Source organism: Apus apus, chromosome 5 (assembly GCF_020740795.1).
Source record: "Apus apus isolate bApuApu2 chromosome 5, bApuApu2.pri.cur, whole genome shotgun sequence".
NCBI lineage: Eukaryota > Metazoa > Chordata > Aves > Apodiformes > Apodidae > Apus > Apus apus.
The window spans coordinates 59,792,635-59,812,055 of record NC_067286.1 but is presented as its reverse complement, the minus strand read 5'-3'; the positions used below and the strand labels follow the sequence as shown (position 1 = coordinate 59,812,055).

Here is a 19,421-nt window from a genome sequence, read left to right as displayed (position 1 = left end):
GCAGGTGGGTATGAGGATGTCCCTCTGTCTTGCACACCCACCGTCCCCTCCAGAGCGGTCCTTGGCCGTGTGCTCTGGTGTGAGTTTTCAGAGAAGCTCAGCCATGTGTTCTGGCATTTTATCTGACCCCGGACACGAGTCCATATTGCATCACTCTATACCATCCTTGTGTCTGCAAGAGAGGTGGAGCCAGCTTTGGAGGCTGTAATCCACCATGCCTTTGTCCTGACACACCGCTGCAGAACATTTCAAAGGCTTTGTGCTCTGCGTGCCAGTGTGGTTGGGTTAGGTGAAGCACAGAAAAGCCATGAAGTTCTGTTATATTCTGCCACATCCCTCTCCACAGTCCTCTGTGGAGTCTAGGATGTGCTGTGGTGGGGTGAGCCTGTAAAATCCCCAGGAATGTTTCTGCATGCCTGACTGGAGAACTGCTCAGATATTGAGATGCCTGTGGAATCAGCCTTCCCCATGAGCCTCCTCTGCCTCCCATGACTGCACAAAGCAGCCAGCAAGGACAGATGGCTGTCACCTGTTGTATGGCCTAGCAATGAGTGCTTATTTTCAGTGGACTTTCACTTGCTCATACCACTTAACCTGGGTCTGAATTGGATTCTTGTATTGTTATCCCTGTTTAAGGCCAGGTTGGAAGAGGCTTTGTGCAGCCTGGTCTAGTGGGAGGTGTCCCTGCTCATAGCAGTAAGGTTGGAACCTGATGATCTTTAAGGTTCCTTCCAACCTTAACCATTCTATGTTTATGTCACATTTCTGCTTTTGCTTTTTTCTGAGAAATGCAGAAGTTCGGTCTGGAACCATTGTGACTGTATTTCTAGTCCCTAAACAGTCAAGTGTGATCAGCTTTTGGAAACAACTTCTGGCTGTGAGGACAGTGGAGAAGGGCACCTTGCTGTGTTTTATTCCTACTTTCTGGTCATTATGAATTTACAAATACCTGGGGAGATCTTCCCTTCATTTCTGCCCTGTTACGTTGCACTGCAGGTTGCAGCACATCTGCCATAGTCAGGCTGTCTGTGTGCATCCTGTTGGTCTGAACAGATTTGGACCTCAGAAGTTGACTGGAAACCAGAAGGAGCGTTTTCATTACCTAAGAGAATGTTTTTCAACAAAACAAGGAGTTGAGGTTATGTTGTGCAGTTCCTGTGGTGTATTTTGATGTTACTTTGTGCGGTGCCTGGAAGGACAGGGCGCGTGGACTAAATCCCACAGGGTTTCGGGGTTGCAGTGTGAAGCTGTGGGTGGATAAAGCAACGCTTCCCATCTCAACATGTTAGCCCCAAGTGGTGCTGTAAGTGGCTACACACTGGTTATATGCTGTCTAATGGTGCTGAGTCTTGCCTCCAGTTCTTCCTTTGGCTCTGTGCCCAAGAGGGTGCTCCAGCTATCCTGATTTTCCCCTTTAAATTATGGCAGGAGTCGAATTAGAGGAAGCCTCCAAGGCTGGAAGGGAACAACATCTCATCCTCTTATTTGGCAGCAAAACTTAGGATATCAAACTATTTTTTCTCTAGCTCAGTGCAGCTTGATCTTTTTTTCTGATCTCTGGCTCCCTTTTTCAAAGACCAGTAACCTGGTTTTTCATTTGTGATTTCAATATTTCCCCCTACCCTAAAGCTGTGGTAGCAACTAAGCAAGTATCAGCAGCTCAGCCTGGGTTTTTATGTCTTAGATTATATTGCAGGTGTCTTCTTTAGCCTGTATTTACTGCATGCTGACACTCAGCTTTACCACTACTTAGGAAATCTGCTTTGAATGTGAGTTTCTGGTTATAAAAATGTACTTAACCATAAAAATAAATCACGTTTGGTTGTTACTAGAAAAATGTGGGAGATGTGAACTGTTTTCTGTGAAGGAATGTTTGAGTGAGTTCTCTACAATCCAAGGCACACGGGATCAGAAGTAGCCTTAATTCCTAAAGTGGGATGAAATCTTGAGAATAAAATGTGGAGGTCCTTGGTCCAAAGGTGGTGGCAGCAGAACTGTGAAAATATTTATTTGCTTTGAGTTTGGTAACTGAGTCTCCAAAATATAGTGTGGAAAGAAAGACAGAAAAATATTTCAGATTTTGTGAGCCCAAAATAATTTTTAGGCCTTTTTAAAAGCAACCATATTTTTTTGCAACTCAAAAGTGTGTTGGTTTCAAGGAAAATAAAAGTATTTTTGTTTGGGTGTTATTTATGAATGCAAAGGAAAATGGGAAAGGATATTAGCTTCACATGAGTATTTAGGGCTTTACGTATATTGAGATCTCAGTGTGTTCTCCTCCTTATTTAATGCAAGTATTGGTTTAAATCTGCTGTCCACTGTATTTGGAGCAAGGCCTCCAACTTGTAAAATCCTATCTCTTTGGTAAGTATTTTACCAACTGTGCTATTCCCCAGTTTGTGTGTCTTCCGTTCTCCTCTATTGAAGTTGCTTCATTTTACAAAAAATAATTACAATTTCATTGGAGCAGGAGTTGGAAACATGTATTGCTTTGGCTACCAGAGAAGTCAATAGAAACACACTTTTCTGCATCGCAGTGGAGATTCCAGTATTTCTGTGAAGTAAAATTACTTCAGCACAAGAGGTGGAGAAAAATAAAAATCCACTCCCTGCTGGCAAAGGGGGTTTGAGTGTACATTTGCTCACCCCAGAGGTGTTTCCAAGAGTGTCTAAATGACCTTGCATGCTGAAGACTTGAAAAAACAAAATTCTCCCTTTCAGAAATACCAAAATTATTCATTTAGCTAATCCAAGTTTGAGGATTTAATTGTGTAGATGAATTATTATTTTTTTTTAAGATCTGGCTGGAGTATTGCACTAGTCACACCGGTATTTGTGGCTGGCTCCCACTGCTCTGTGCCTACACTCTCCATGACTAAATGATTTGCACTGGAGATGGGAAAAGCAGGCTTTGGTGAGCTTTAATCTTGACCTTTGGAATTACTAAAGCTGGGAGAATATCAGACTCGGGCATTGAAACTGGAAGCTGGTTTCTACCACCACTACTCCTGTAAAGAAGAACACAGCCCTTGCAACACAGGGTGATGAAACCAAAAGAGAAAAAAAAAACCCAAACCTCATCCTTTCCAATATAGTTTCTGCATCACAAGTGAGATGATCTGAGCAGAGCGAGTGGCAGGTATGTGTAGAACACCTGTATTCACTGGCAAAGCTCCCTGATGTAGAGAAACTGCACTTGACAGATGCTTCAGAAAAGGACCAGATCATCTGCAATTATAATTTTGGTTTTTTTACAAGTGTTCAACTCGAGCAGCAGATGCATAAAGAACACCTCTTCCAGGGAGTGACACTGAAGCAGCTCATTTTGTCACTTCTTCTGGGTCTAAGCTAAACCAAGGCCATTAAGCCGATGTGCTGAAGCTGCCTGCAAGGACAAAAGCTGCCTTTCTGAGTCGGGATGAAGCATGTTTTCCAGTGGAGGTTTGCCAGTGAAAGGCAGAACCTCAGCAGGACCTAAGAAATGCAGCCCTCAGAAAACCTCTCCACCGTTACTGCTTCATTAAACTGCTAAAAATATTGAATGGAAAATGCAAGTATTAAGGAAATGAGGTAGATTTGAGCTTTCAGAGCTGGATGACTTCCAGTTTCATCAGCTTCGCAGAATCCTTACTGCAGGAATGAAGAGCTCCTTGTAAATCTCAGAAGCCAGTCAGTGTTTTTCCTCTCGTGGTTGTGCTGGTTCATAGGGTATGATGCATGAGGAGACCTGTCAATGTTGAGCAGTGAACAAAGAGCTTCCAGCTGCTGCCATAGCTTGAAACAATTGCTCAAATACGAGACCAAACCATAGCTTTCCCAGAGAATTGTATGACAGGGCAGATAGAGAGAACAGGCTCCAGAGGAGCCACATGGCTGAACCTTCTACTGTGCAGGCCCACAAGATCTGCTCTGAGAGGGACGTGTGGAGCCATCTTCTGTGGCCTTGCCAGGTGAAGAGCATTGAGAAGTCTTCTTTGGTCATGGGAGGTCCTCTTCTAAAAGGATCCGCACGTAGCCAGAGTGCCTGAGCAAGTGAGAGGAGATTAATGTCACTTTACAGGTTATGTGGAAAGAGAAAATGCAAGTTTTGGATTTCATGTTGCTGGAAAGAAGTCAGGAGAAACCAGTTATCCCAACTGCAGGAGACAACAGATGCTCCTAATGGGTTTAACATGCAGTGTAGAGAAGCCAAAAGGTTGGAGGTTTGTCTTGGGTGGTTAAAACTGTACTTGCTCAGCGAAAGGCAAATGGTTTAAATTTCATGACTATTACATATATAGAGGCTTTCTGGGAAGGTGCAGCAAGCACAGAGTGCTCTGGCACCTGCAGAAGCTCCTGCCATCTTAATGATGAGCTCTGTGCATTGTACAGCTAGCAGTGATTTCTGGAGCGTGTCCTGTGGGGCAGAGGCTGAGGAGTAGCAATGTGCCTGGTGGTCTGGTCTGCAGAGCTGGCCTTGCCTCGTAGCTGTGTCTTGCCTCTGCTCCTCAGGCCCTCCATGAGGGACTGTAACCTGCTCACTTGGTCAGTGTATGTGACTGTGTTTCTGCTGGCTCAGGTATAAGGAAGGTGTATTTTGAGGTATTCCCAAGGCATGCCAGGATGTGGTGGATGTTTTGGCGAGTGGGGGGAAGTTTGGAAGGGGGATCTTCAAGCAGGCTCACCAAAATTCCCCTTCCAGTTGCACATTTAGGGTCACCCCCCAACAGTTAGGCCTTCCCAGGACTGAAAAGGTACAAGCTGCGTTTAAAACCAAGCCAAGAATAAACAGTGTGTTTTGGCCACATCATTGTAGATTCCTGGAAACAAGGCCTGCCTTCATGCTTGGAGGGCTTCCCTACTCTGCCAGGAACCACAGGGAAGAGCAACAGGAGCTTTGGCTGTAAACTGCTGCTGAAGGTGTACTGTCATGGGTGAGCATGGACAATACCTCTCACTGTGCTCACCTAAAGCTGTTCCAAGATGAGCCTTTGCCCACATGCCTTAGCAACCATTTTTGATTCTCAGAAGGGGAAAAATAACTGTCTTCTGCTGACCATCCTACCCAAAGTAAACACTACAGCATAAGACAAGCACGGGCACTGTCATCAGCACCCAAATTTCACTGGCCACTGGTTAGCTGGTGGGTCTGCTGGGAAGGACAGCATCCTTGCAGAGTTTTTGCTGGCTTGTGTTGCCATGTTGTCTTAACGTTGGAGAGAGAGGATGTAGGATCTTGTGATTAAGATCCAGAGCTGATATTCAGGAAGCTGCTGATCAGTGTTGGCTCTGGGGGACACAGGCAAATTTTTTTAATCTCTACCTCTGGCTTTTCCATCCATTCAAAGGGGCTAATAATACTTCTTGTTATCTCTTCAGGACAGGATGTTGCTCTGATTGTCTAGCACAGTGCGTCATTGGTCTTTCCACTGCACCAGTGAAGTTGAGGGAGAGATGTCTCAAGCTCCAGAGAGGCTTCTGGTGGTGGTGTGGGCTGTAGAGATGCCAATGCAAAACAGAGCAACTACCTGGTTTTCACTTTAAGATCGTAGACAGGTGATGAACATGATCAAGCTGAATTCAGATTTCAGCTCTCCTGTAGGTTTTTTATTGATATGCATCTGCCATCACCTATGATGTCACCCCCCCCATTGCTCTCCCTTCTCCCTTCCCAGGGAAATAGATGTCCAACCAGAGAGCAAAATGGATCAAGTTCCAGCATGGACGTTGTAAAGGGACTCTGAGACCATCAAATGTAATTGGTTATTTGATCCTTATTTTGCATCTGAATTAATTTGAGGGTGGCTTTGCACAGGCCTAGGAGGTGCCACTGCCATTTCAGTGAAGTGGTGATAGCAAAAGTCTCCTGCAGAGCTGCTGTGAGGGCTCTATGCTGGTCCTGGGCCAATACCTGAGATGGTTCAAAAAACAAACTGTGACAGATTTGTACTGCACAGAGCTCCTGTCACAGCTCCTTTCCTCTGTCTGACAGTGCCTAGAGCTTGTCTGGGGGCTGAAAAGCAGAGGTGCTATGAGCTGGTATGTATTTTTAGGAAGGCATTGCCTGTATCTGCAGATGACCCATTGCTTTCTGCTTGTGTTCCTGACAGCACTGCTGACTGCAGGCTGTTCCCTGAGGCAATCCCAAGGTCAGGCAAACTGATAAGGGCTCTGTCATTTTGGCAGCTCTGCTTTTGATGAGGAGTTCCCAGGCTGTTAGTGGTGACGTGTTGGAAGAATGTGCCTTTCTGTAGCTGGTACAGTGTGGCGTTCAGCTGCAGGTCTTTTGTGACAGTGGCTAGGAGGTCCCATCCCCATGAGAACTACAGAGGATGTTCACTTCTTACATTAGTGCAGTCCTGGTGGAATTGAAACGCCTGGGAGGACTTTAAGACTTTGCCTTATGGTGGAGGTATCCTGTGCTGGCCGATGACTCCACGTGCTGTGGTGCCAGCAGGGAGTTTCTTTTCTTCTCAGCTCAGATGACCTTGCAGGTGGGGTTTATCAGTTGGGCTTGCCCCGTTACTCCGAAGTCTGGGATATAACCCCCCCACACACCTCAGGAGAAGAGGGGATCTGCTGCCCCCCCAGAGAAGCTCTGCAGAGGCTCGCAGCGTGGTGCTCTGCTGAGTCAGAGCGTGTCCCGTGCGGCGCGTTTTGCTGCATCATAACATCATTACGCAATTTGACAGCTCTGGCAACCTCTGCTCCAGTGAGTCCCAGAGCTAAGTGAGCAGGAGCTCTGCCAGCTAGGCTTGTGGCGTGTCTGGAAAGCCACATGGGCCAACTCATATAGCACCTGCCCATATTAAATGCAGTTCCTCCCTCCCTTTGGTAAGAGACAAAGCAAAAAGAAAACCCTTCCTGCATGACTTCTGTTTATTTTGTTATGATTACAAGGCTTGTCCCCTTTGCAGGTTCAGCTTCTGAGGCCTGGGATGCTGCCTCCATTGGTGCTGGGGCTTCTCCAAGCATGTAGTGACTTGGTGAACGATTCTTGTTGCAGGGACTTGAAGCTGGACAACGTGCTGCTGGACTACGAGGGTCACTGCAAGCTGGCAGACTTTGGAATGTGCAAAGAGGGCATTCACGATGGCATTACCACAGCCACCTTCTGTGGTACACCAGACTACATTGCTCCAGAGGTACAGAAAACCTTTCTTTGGCCAGGAAGACTTGGTTACAATATAAAACGTGTAGGTTAGCTTTAGAGCAGCAGGTATACTCTCTGGTGTATTTAGCTACACCTGATTTGACTGCTGGGTGCAGGGTTTCCATGTAGGTGCTTTCTTGCTTTATTGGCCCCTTGTACAAGCAAGGCTTTAGGTGCTGCAGGCACAAGGAAAAGCTTATATTTTTCTTTAAGAAGCGTGAGGTGAAAAATGAAGGCACAGCTGCAAAAATCTCAAGAGGCATATTCCAATACTGGCCCAGCTTGATTAGGAAGGAGATTGAATTCTCCCTTGTCTCCCAGTTCCTTTTTGTGCTTCCTCTTCTTCCCTGTCATTCCCCAATCTCACTACAAAATTAATAAACACCTCTTTAAGGAACAGCTGCCCTCCAGATGCTACCAGATGTTCTGACAGGGTTTCAGATCTATATTCAACACAACTGAATTTTTGTCTGTGGTTGGTGTTTGTGCCCTTCTCACACACTCAGTGTTCTGTCCCCTCCCCAGCTTGAAAGCCTTGCCGTCGGGGCCAGGTAAGTTCCTTTCCAGAGGCAAGGAAATGTTGGTGAGCAGCTGAGCTAGTTCAGGCCATGCTTAATGCACCTGATGTACCTTTGTGCTGATCTGGGGGTTCTCATTTTGAGATCACCTGTATCACAGAATGGTGGGGGTTGAAAGGGACCTCTGGAGATGATCTAGTCCAATCCCCCTGCCAGAGCAGGATCCCCTAGAGCAGATTACACACGAACACATCCAGGTGTGTTTTGAATGTCTCCAGGGATGGAGACTCCACAGTCTCCCAGGGCAGCCTGTCCCAGTGCTCTGTTACCCTCAGAGTAAAGAAGCATTTTCTTATATTTATGTTAAACCTCCTGTGTACCAGTTTGTGACCATTGCCCTGTGTTCTGTCACTGGACACCATTGAGAAGAGTCTGGCCCCATTCTCCTGACACCCCCGTTAGATATTTATAAGCATTAATGAGATCCCCCCATAGTCTCCTTTTCTCTAAGCTAAACAGACTCTCTCAGCCTTTCCTCATATAGTAGATGCTCCAGTCCCTTAATCATCTTAGTGGCCTGAGCTGGATTCTCTTCAGTAGTTCCTGGACTTACAGCCAGCCTAGCAGGGAGTGCTGTTAGGATGTAGCGAGAGCTTCTGCATTAACGTTTCCAAATCCTTTATTCCTCCCTTGCTCAGTTTCAGAAGCTTCAGCGTTGGTATTTCTCTCCCATCTCTTCTCCAGATCCTGCAGGAGATGCTGTATGGCCCTGACGTAGACTGGTGGGCCATGGGAGTGCTGCTGTACGAGATGCTGTGCGGCCACGCGCCCTTCGAGGCAGAGAACGAGGACGACCTCTTTGAGGCCATTCTGAACGATGAGGTTGTCTACCCAACGTGGCTCCAGCAGGACGCGGTGGCAATCCTCAAAGCAGTGAGTCCCTTTGGCCATTTGCATGCTCTCTGTCCTGGCTTTCCTCAGCATCAATCTGGCAAAAGAAAACGGCTGGGATACGAGCACTCAGGAGTTGTGGTTATCCTGACCTTGACCCTTTTCTTATCTGGGATTGAAGGGTAAACAAAAAAAACACAACCCTGCCACTCCAAGTGTGTTTGCATAGTTATGTCCTTTATATGGTTCAGCAGCCAACTTGGCAAGCAAAATGCGTGCATGTCTGTGTCTGGTTATTCCCCTGCTGACTTAATGATTTACAACACATGGTTATCTTCCAAAGCAGAAGTAGCAGGTCTTAACAGTATTTAATCAGTAGTGGCCATATGATGTCCATTGAACTGGAGTGGCTCAGAAGTGAAGTCTTCATGATACTCATTCCTCCTTGGGCTTGGTAATATCAGCCTTCCCACAGGAATTGCTGTCTACCTGTGTACAAAGGCTTGATTTTTGTGTGTTTGGGAGAAAAAAAATGGGGCTGTACAGCAAACAGTTTGAGGAGAGCTGTTGTTGGCCTCATTTAGATGTTGTTCTTCCATGTATTCCTGAGTTTTCCCAGAAACTGATCCGTGTGCCTCTCATCTTTGCCTGTGACGTGGAAATTAAACTTTTTAAGATTCAGGCCGTGCATGTACAAACAGTGCCCAGTGCACTGGAATCCTCTGGCTTTACTGCAATGAATCAAAAGCTGATTAAATGACAAGGGAGTTATGCTAGGAAACCTATCTGTTCTGCTTCTGGCTTCTTCCTGCCCCTGATCAAATCACTTAATATCTCTAAGCACACTTTGGAGAGAGAGGATTGGAGTATTTCCTTTCCTTGCAAAAGCAGTGGGAACAAAGGTGTGTTCAAGACTGGACACTACTACCTGTTACAATAGAGGGCCAAAGAAGAAGTTGGATAAGATAGTAATTTAAGATAACTTCTGGGCTGAATAAATGGGCTAAAGAATGATGGGACAGTTTAAAGGAAAGAGGAGAGTTTGTTTTCATCAGATCTTTAGTAGTGAGAATCTAGAACTTTTCTCCTATAAGGTTTCTGTTGGATATGAACTGCGCAGTTACTTCCTGTTGCTGAAAATCCATCTCATAAATTCCACAGAAATCAACTAAGAATAAAATGCTCTTCTTGAGGAGGCAAAAGTTTGTTCTTTGAAATCACAGGTGGTGCTGAGGAGTGATCATTTGTTGTGCTGTAGGCCCTCTTGGGTTTTGGAAATAGCCTGCAGCATATTTAAAATAAAAATGTGAAGTTCAAGGTCTGGAGCCTCACTCTTCTTGTTGGATTAGGTCTCTTGAATGCCTGACCTACTCCTCTTCTGCAGAGGAGATTTGTTGCAGGCATCAAATGTAAGTATAAGACGGAGGTAAAATGTGGTCAGATAAACGATCATCGTAACGGGAACTTCAGGGTATAATGAAAATATTATTTGGTTTTTAGCCTCTTGATGATGAAAGGTTTATTTTCCTAATTCCAGTAGGAACCTCAACAGAAACATCCAGTGCAAGCTGTGCTCACCCCAGGCTGGTCTAGGCCATGTTCAGAGCCCAATTTTTAACAGCAGGTCTGTTCTGCGATAAACAAGCAGCAGCATGATGAGTGGCACTGGAGAAAGGGGCCAGAATTGAGAAGGGAGCTAAGAAATTAAGTAGAGATTGACTGAGCAGCTCAAAAAAACTGCTGAGTCAGCATTGCTAGTGCTCGTTACTTGCCTGAAGAAAGGTCCCCTCTCCAGCCACTCTGCTTGTCTGCACCATCACGTGTTGCTAGTGAAACCCAAATGAAAATAAAACTGCCTCTCTGAAACACACACACTTTGCTAAAGAGAAGCACTGTGCTATCAGGAGATGTCTGTTTTGGGGAAAAGGCTGAAATTTAGGGTATTAACCAGGAGCCTTGTGATTAACCAGAGGGAAGTTCCAACTGAAATTTTTACTGGACCTTCAGTTCTTCAGTGTTTCTGTTTCCTGGGCTGCTGTTACCTGGAGGTGACTTTTGCATCGTTTTTCAAGCATTGATGGGAGTTTGCTGCAGCCTGGATTTCTGCAACCTTATAGCAGTTGCTTTTGGGTTCAAGAGTTGATCACTAGAAGTGCTCCTCATTTCCTCTTCCCTTTCACATACTGAGCTTTTAGAGGCATCAGAGCATGTTGTCTTAAAAGGAAGGAAACATTTTGTCGTGAGACTGTTTAGGGCTCTAGATTAAAATGGAAAAAGCCCACACACTTTGATTTCTTTTGAGTGATAACAGACACTATCAATGCTGAGGCATCATATTTGCAGTGTACTGATAATGTTTGGTCCATGTTTTTAGGTGTCAGTATATCAAAGAGCAATGAACCTGGCTTTTTTGTTTCCTTGTGGCTTTTTTATGAAAGAAGAGAGTTGATTTTCTAGCTGCTATATATGTAAATGTTTTTTTCTCATGATCTTCTGATCCTAATATTATTTATCTTAGATACAGTGTTATTACCATGTGAGCATCTTCTAATCACTACTGTGTTTACCTCCAAAAGTGAACTTGAGTTCCCTCATTTACAGCTCTGACAGTGCCTTCTAACCCAGGGTATTAAGAGTTCTGGAAAATCAGAGGACCCAGCTACTGCAGTGACATAAGTAATTATATGGCGTGGAAAGCCTGTGGAAGACCAGGGATTTTAACCTGGGGTCTCTTGTATTGCAGGCTAAGGCCGTAATAGCCATAATAACTGGATTATACCTCACTAAAAGTTCTGGCCTCTAACCTTGAATGGAACTAGTGAGAATTCACGTTGTCTTGAGTGCTACAAAGCTCTGAAATGAAAATAAAATTCTTGATGCCAGTAAGATGCAATTACATGTAGGTGCCTAGAGATGCTCTAGAAATGGATATATCTGGGTTTAGAAAGCACTTGATCCATTTGCCTTCATAAAGAGCTTCGTTTGTAAAAATTGATCCTAGATGATAATAGGTTTTAGGACCCATTTCACAGAAGCTGTTGTTCTGTCTTGCTTTCATTTACCATAATTGTGCTTCACCACCTGATTTCTGAAGGTTGCATCCTGTCTTTGCAGTTTCCTGGTAATAACCAAAATATGTCCTTAGGATCTTGTTTATGTCACTGGGTGTTCTTGCTGTTTTTTGAACACTGGTACCAAGGAAAACAAATACAACTTTGATGCCCTGGGACCTTGTTTAGAATTGAAAGCAGAAATACTTTTTCCTTAGAAAAATAAGGTTTTGGGTATTTCCCTCATTAATGTTTTGTTTACCCTTGATGTTTTCCCTCAAGAGCTGGGCAAAGAGTAGGGCTGAGCTAAATCATTGTAAATCAGCAGGATTTTGCAGGTGGAACAGCAGGAGGGAATCCAGATGCCAGTGGATTAATGTGAAGGGTGAGAGGGATTGAAAGGTGAGGGAGCTGAGCCAAGAGCCAACATGACCCGTGTTTTGGAGAAATACTGCATCAGCAATAGAGTGCCAAGGATGCAAAAGAATAACTTGAAATTGATCTGGTTTGTTTGGGTTGTTTTTTAAAGAACAATAGCCTAGAAGTGATGCTGACTCAAAAGGCCAGCACTTTGGTTTAGTGAACTCTCTGCTGCTCCGTGTCATTGAGTTCACTTCCCGCCTCCGGATACCCCGGCACTCTCTGCACCCTGACACCTTGAGTCTAACACACATACCACCACACCCACCAGCCCCAACCTCTTTAGACTTTGCTCTCACAGACTTGCTTAAAATCCCTTTTGCTCTGCCACATTAACAGCAAGGGGCTGTTGTGTCTGGGAATTAGTGCTTCAGACTCAGGTGCAGGAATAATGGTGCTCTGTGGGTCAGCAGGAGCCAGGTCCTGCTCTGATGACCTGTGCTTTATGGACTCATTTTTTGGGTGTCTGAGCACAAGGTGAGGGAGTTGGGATTTCCTTCCCAGCTTTTGCCAGATGGGAAGGAGTCCCCATGGCTCTCAGGAGCACCCAGAGAGGGAATTCTTAAATGTGCCAGAGTTTAAATCCCCTGTGTCTCCATACAGCTTTGAAGCCTGAGCAAGAAGTCAAAAAAGCTGTAATCCAGAAAGGAAAAGCCTCTTCCCCGCTTCCTGTGACCCCATGTCACAGATAAACCCAGAAACTAGGGATTTTCAGTTAGTTCCTTAGGTTTTTTTTGCTTGTTTGGACACCTGGCACACAGCCATATTCAATACCAAGGGCTGGCTGGCAGTGTAACTTACCCCTTGGCTAGGAGGCAGCACACGTGGGTGTTTTCTGAAGAGCAAGAAGACGGCTCAGGGATGTTGCAGGGCAGATGGCAACCAGCTACTGCTTCTTCAGCAGGAGAGAGGTATGGGGGCCTTTACACAACAGCTCGGCCAATTTTCCTCTTGTTAATTAAAAAAGCCACTCAGAACTCTCTACAGACTTTTGTCATTCCTTTGCTGCCCAGAAGAGTGAATATGAAGCCACCTTAGGTCCTTTAGTCACTTGGGTAACGATCAGACACAAGAGACTTCCCCACAAAGGCACCATAATGAGTAGAATATTGCTCCACCAGCAATTTCTCTTGAGTTGATGGGGGGAAGCCTGTGGATATTATTTAAAAATGCCCTATTCTGGCTTAAAACAAGACTTTATAGAGGGCACTGGTAGGTGTGTGTGTATCCATATGCACAGGTAGAAATAAGTTAGGCAGCAGCTGGCAAAGTCCCTATGTGTACATTAGGGTTTTCTTCTTCCCTAAATTTGCAGGTGATCCTAGGTGAAGAAAAGTTAAATCTGAAGGGTACCCTCCTCTGCCTTTCCTTTGCCTGAAAACAAGCTCATTGTTTCTCAGGAATCCCAAGTGATGGCTCCTCATGAGAGAGAAATCTGATCATTATGTTTGTGTGTGTGTGAGTTAAATCCAGGACTCCCTGCGGAGTACAGGACTTGGGGGGGGATGTATTTCTTGCCATCCCAAAGAACTTCTGAGGAGCTTCTGATATCCCAAGTGGTCAGAACACAGGGCAGTACAGTCTGGCTAGATGCAGGATAACAGCTCCAGCAGAGCCCTTGGAGACTCAGGCTGTGCTGCACACACTTACTGTAATGGACTGGGAAGAGAGTAGATTGGATTGAAAGGGAATTTCCCTTGGGTACTCCCCCCAGACCCAGCTGAGGGAGAGAAAGCAAAGTGAGCACTGGTAAGCTACCCATCCTGAGGGGATGCCACAATGCTTGCCCAAACCCTTGGTGAGAACCCCTTTTGTGTGTGCCATGGCTTATTTTCAGAAAAGCTTTCTGGATGGTGAGAGCTCCATGCTGAACCAGACTGGCTGCACTGCTGTGAGGGACTTGGAAATGCCATTAGTGAGCAGAGAAGGCAGAGATCAGGGTTTTCACAGCAGAAAGGCTTAGAGGCAGGATTTTTAATGTTATCAAAGCAAACAGTCTGCTGTGACAGAGCAGTGGAGGGGAAAGGGCTGGTTTCAGACTGCTGGCAAGGATGTGTTCAGGAGAGATGTGGATGGTCCAGGCTGCCTGGTTGCTGCACCTGCTTGCCCCTAACATCAGTGCTGAGGGTGAGGTATTCTGAACTTTGGAGAGGTTTATTCTCTTCATACACTGCATTTACTCAAGGTTCAACAGCCCTGGATACTGGGAAGTCAGAACTAGCTGTCATTAGCTCAGGTACCATGGTGGGTGTCTGCCTCCTCCCTGAGTGCTGCAGCAACACATCACTCAGACTACCTGGGCTATGCTTGGCTTGGCACATCCAGGTGCAATGTCTGTGTGCTTCCTGCTGCCTTTGTGCCTCACCTTATCCCTAAGTCCTGGGTTGTCAGTTTGGCCACTGTGTGAGCTAAACCAATCCCCCCTGTTTGTGCTCCCCAAGCCTCTTCTGAACTTACAAGGTGTGAAAAGATTCAGCCAGGTGCTGATGGTGCAAGGTTACCTACGTTTCCTTTAGGTCACTCTGCACAAGGCATAGGTCTCTGCTTTGCACTTGCATCCTACAGATCCAGGCAAGGTTCTTTCTTTCCAACAGACACAAAAAAAAGCAGATAATCTGTTTCATGTGCAGTGCTGGAATAGCCAGAATGAACTTGTTTCTGAATGAACCAGATGCCAGGAGTATTTTTTAGACAAAGATTAAAAGGAAAGGGAACAACACAATGGTGGCCCACTGAAATCAAAGAGGGAACTAGATTAGCTCATTGCTTTATCCTTTGAGTTGGGGAGCCTGCTAACAAAGGCAGCTACTAAAAATGCCTTCAAATATGCCAATAAATTATTCTCCTTGGCGTCTCTTCAGAGTTGGTAGGCTCCATAAATCCTTTTGTACAGTTTGATTAAGCTTTGGCTGTCAGTGTCAGGCCAATATTTGAATCTCTCTGTGAAACTCTATGCCAGATCTGTGTAAACAATTTTTTTTCCTTTGTTTTGTGTTTTAGAAATGCTTTCATCTTACATTTCCTGGTTGGCTCCAGAGCCTCTGCAGCAAAAGCAGGACTCTGTAGCCTGTTGTTTCCCAACTGGGAAGGAGTTCTGCAGTTTTAAATGATGTCTCTTCTAGACCATTCTTGCCATAAACACACACTGGGGTGAAATGTCAAGGCTGTGCACCACCACAGATTGCCTTCCTACTTCTTTTGCCTGTGTGTGTGTATCCATCTCTGAAGCACATGCTGTCTTTTACTCTTTGCCTCCGAATTCTCAAACAGCAAACAGCTTTCCCCAGTGGTTTTGACCTCTTCTGTTGATCAATCATGTCCCTTTCTGATGTCTTCCTCACAGTAATAGTCCCATGCTTCTGCATAATTCACAGTCAAGGAAAACTAAAACCATCTCTATACAGTTTGCCAAGGTCAAATTAATCTTGAAGTAGTCATCAGGTCTTTTACCCTTCCCTTTCCAGCAGGCTGAAATCAGCTTCTTGTTTAAGTCCCCTGAGTGCAGGCTCAGATCTGCTTATAACAAAGACTCCTAACCCAGCCTATTGTAATGTCAGGTGTGAGTCATCCTCCTCTTTCCTGCCAGGAAAGGGGAAAAAGTGAAGGAGCATTCATTGTGTCAGACTTTGTCTTCCCCCTCTTCTTTTTCTACTTGCTTCTGGGTGCTTGAGAAGAAGCAATTCCTGTGGCTGAGCCTAAGACTTGTGGCCTGGGCTCCCTTCTCAGTTCTGTTGCAGTTAAACAGTGTGATTATAAACCCTCAGAAGGGTTTTGGTGAAGTCCATTAAAATCTAATCTTGGGGAAGGGCCAAGGATTCCCTTGAGAACCTGAGTCTGACCTGAAGATGGGAATGATTGCTGAATGATGGGCCCAGCTCCTGCTGTGCAGCCCCCAGCAGAGGGGCCAGTCCATCTAACTGGGAGGTCTCAGCACTGCTACAGGGGTAACAAATCTCTGGGCCATTCAAGGCTGTAGGTCTTACTCATCCTTCCAGCTTTGACCCTGCTGACCTGCTGTGTCTTTTCAGGAACTTTAAAATTAAAAGAATTGAAATATAACAAAGGCCACAGAAAAAGCTCCTTTGAGGTATTTTCCTGTGATTTTATTTTCCTTTTTTTTTTTTTTTTCCCCCTAATTGGGCTTTACAGGTTTGTCTGGGGCACTTCAGTCCCCTTTGTACTTGACCCTATGTAAATAGGCCACCCAGGGTTGTGTAATAGATTCCCAGTTCCTCTTGACAAGACTATCAGAACAGGATTAATTGTTTTCCCCTGCAACCCTAGGGAGATTTTACCACAGTTTAAAATGAGAGTGGGATCATGCCTGCAGTCTGTTAGGAAGTGTGATGCTCATTCTCTTTCCACCTTTGTGTTACTCTGATTGATGTATTGATTTTGTAATTGACCTGCATATCCCCATCTTGTACCTAAAGTCTGACTGGGGTAATTTAAAAACAGCAGCTGGAGTCTGACACTGTGAGCAGCCTGTGCAGCTGGTGACCCACGTGGGAGCTGAGGTTGACTAATCCATTCTGGAAAGACAGATTTCTGGAGTGACATCTTGATCGAAACCTTTGTTAAATATCCCGTATATCTAATAACTGAAGTTATTTTATGTTTATTATTACTTATTACAGGAGTACCAAAGGCAGAAGCGTCAAAACTCACTAGCTGTCATCAGGGGCCAATATGCATTTGATACTTGTGCCTTTTTCATTCTGCATTCATGTTGATGAGTTATTCCTTGATAAGTGGGGAGAGGCAGGGAAACAGGTAGATTCAGCACAGCAAGGAATTTTATAGCTGTTCAGACAACATCTAACTCTCCAATTTTGAGCCAAGTCCTCTCCTGGTGATAGTCAGCAAAGTTACATCAGTTTACACTGCCAGGAGATTGGGAGCCAGATGTGTCTGTTCCACTCGTTAGTTGCTCTATCTACCTTGGTTTATTTTGCTAGTCTCTCTTGCTCATCACTGTTTGCAATAGAGCTAATCCTTCTTATTCCCTTGAGCTTTGACTGGCCCAGCATCAAGCAGCCATTTCTGCACTACGGGAAAGAGAGATCGAATTTATCTGCTTAATAACAACTGCACTGACATTTTGTCCTTCTTGCCTGTGGCTGGTGCATTGAGCATGTGACTGCTGTCATGCTTAGTGTTACAGTCTCTTGCCTTTTAGGAGAGCTGAAGATTGGTTTTCACCTCCCTTCCCATTCCTTTTTTTTTTTATCTGGAAAAGGAAATAACTGAGATCTCACACTTTTCTGTCATCTTCCTCCCTCCTCCTTAAAATGCTTTCAGGGCAGTCTCGTACTTGTGAGCCTTGGCACTGCACTCACTGCACCTTCTCTGTGCTGAAGAGTTTCACTTGCTCACAGTTTTCTGTAGCCAGGACCCCAGCGTGGAGGTGGAAGCACCCTGTGTATGCATGGGTCATATTCTGTCTCAGCAGCAGGATGAATTGCACAGGTACACATCAGGACTTTTTGCAGTTTGTGCAGGGCAGGAAGCTGAAGTGCCAGGTGGCCTTTAACGGCTGCAGTCATCGCAAAGCCTCAGTGTAAAACAGAGGTAGCACTTGAGACAGCCACAATGACTCCAAGTCCAGTTCTCAGCAGCACAATCCTCACTGAAGGTCAGCAGGACTCAGGCTTCCAAGCACCTGGCTCATCCACAGCTGAATCACTGCAGTTCAAGTTACCAGCCACCAGCTGAGCTGCCCTAAGTACGAGGGCTTCCATGGGAGAGGCTCTCCAAGCAGCCTGCTCCCTCCCAGGGCCATGAAGCTTCAGCTGACACCATGTAGGGAGATCAGGCCATGCTGACTGCCTGGCTCCCTGTAACCCACTTGTGTGTCTGAGCCCTAGGTTGCTCTTGTTTGGGCAAGATAAGTTTGAGCAGGACTGTGATGGAGGGTGATGGGAGCCTTGCCCAGGAGAGCAAAAGACAAGACTGGTGCAAAAGAACAGCTTTTTATTGGCAGGGAAAAAAAGTAGGAAGGAAAAAAATAATAGTCTCTGGCTTCCAATAATAAAAAATAATACAGGCATTAGCAGACTGAGCCATAGAGCCATCTTTCTTCTCCTTTGTTTAGGGGTGGATGCAGGTTAATGAAACCCCAGACTGTGGGTTTGTTTGCCTTACATAAGAGGCAGCCAAACAGTTTTCAGCAACTGCAGCACTCAGTCAGGAGATTCACAGAGGGAAGCCTTAATTAGAGTAATTGCTCTATTTATATAATGATTCCCTTTTGTCTGAGATCAAATAGATCTTTGAGAAATCTTATTTCCTTTTGAGTGAATTTCTGCCCTGTTAGTTTAGCTCATGAATCTTGATGAAGATGAGCATGTTGGGTATCTCCTGAGCTCCTTGCTCTCCCTCATTATTAGAGGGGAGACTGTGGGGCGTTCATCTCCTGTGCTTCTGCTGCTGCTTTTCACTTTGGTAACAACAGGGGAGAAACATCAACAGGCAGGAAATGTTAATATCATGAACAGGAAAATCTTTCTTTCCTTTAATAGAAGGGGTTGGAATTGACTGCTGCATTGGCACAGCCCTAAGTAGGAGCATGCTGAGGCACGTGGGAGCTGTGATGGGGAGTAAGTGGGACTGAGGGTCTTGCCATCGTATTTGCCTTGGGCTCCCATGGAGGTCCTGGCAAAATAAAGTCATTAATTTCTCTGGGCCTCTGTTCCCTGCCTGTGAGATGGGGGAGAACCTCCATCTCTGCCATGTGCTTGCATTTGAAAGATTAACTGCTCAGGGGTGTGGGCTTTCTCTTAAAAGCACCCTGCTCAGGGCAAGAGAGTCCTGATGGGAGCTGGTGCATCTAACACTGTCCTTAATACAAGAAATAATGGTTTCTTCCTTGTCCAGATGGCTGTAAATGGGAAAGGAGTGGCTGAGCACAAAGTTGTGGTCCCCTCCCTCAAGTGCGTTACTTCTGTGAAGGGATCTGGGTTTGTTAATGTTTTTCTAGAATATGGTGCAATTTCACACCATGTCACAGTCACTGTGATATTGCTTATGAAATTAGTTATCCTGATGCAAACAGCACATACACGAGTTACGTAAATACCAGGATTGAGAAAGGGAACTTGTAATTTCAAAGAATTGAATGCTTGGAAACAGCTGTTTTGTGCAAATATCTCTTTGCTGACTTCCAGGCCGTTAGATTAATTTGCAAGCTCAGCCTCTTGAGACATAGGTTGCAATTTGTGAGCAGCACCAGAGGAGTCCAGTACAGCCTTGTGCAGCAGGCTGGGAGACCTGGAGCCCTTCCCAGCATGTTCTGAGCCATGTAGTGGGTAAAGGGGAGGACTGGAGTGGGTGCCCTGCTCTCCCTCACCTGCTCACGCGCTGAGCTCTCAGACTTGACACAGATTTTTCCCAGAGGTTGGCACTGCTGTG

At 45.4% G+C, this 19,421-nt stretch overlaps 1 protein-coding gene across 1 annotated transcript in view; it reads left to right on the top strand.

Moving 5' to 3' along the window:
• The window catches only part of PRKCH (protein kinase C eta), a 118,162-nt gene that overhangs the window by 91,431 nt on the left and 7,310 nt on the right, over positions 1-19,421 (top strand). The window contains exons 11-12 of the mRNA XM_051621887.1: positions 6,986-7,124; positions 8,395-8,583. Of these exons, the coding sequence (XP_051477847.1) occupies positions 6,986-7,124; positions 8,395-8,583 (328 nt within the window). The remainder of the gene's footprint in view (positions 1-6,985; positions 7,125-8,394; positions 8,584-19,421) is intronic.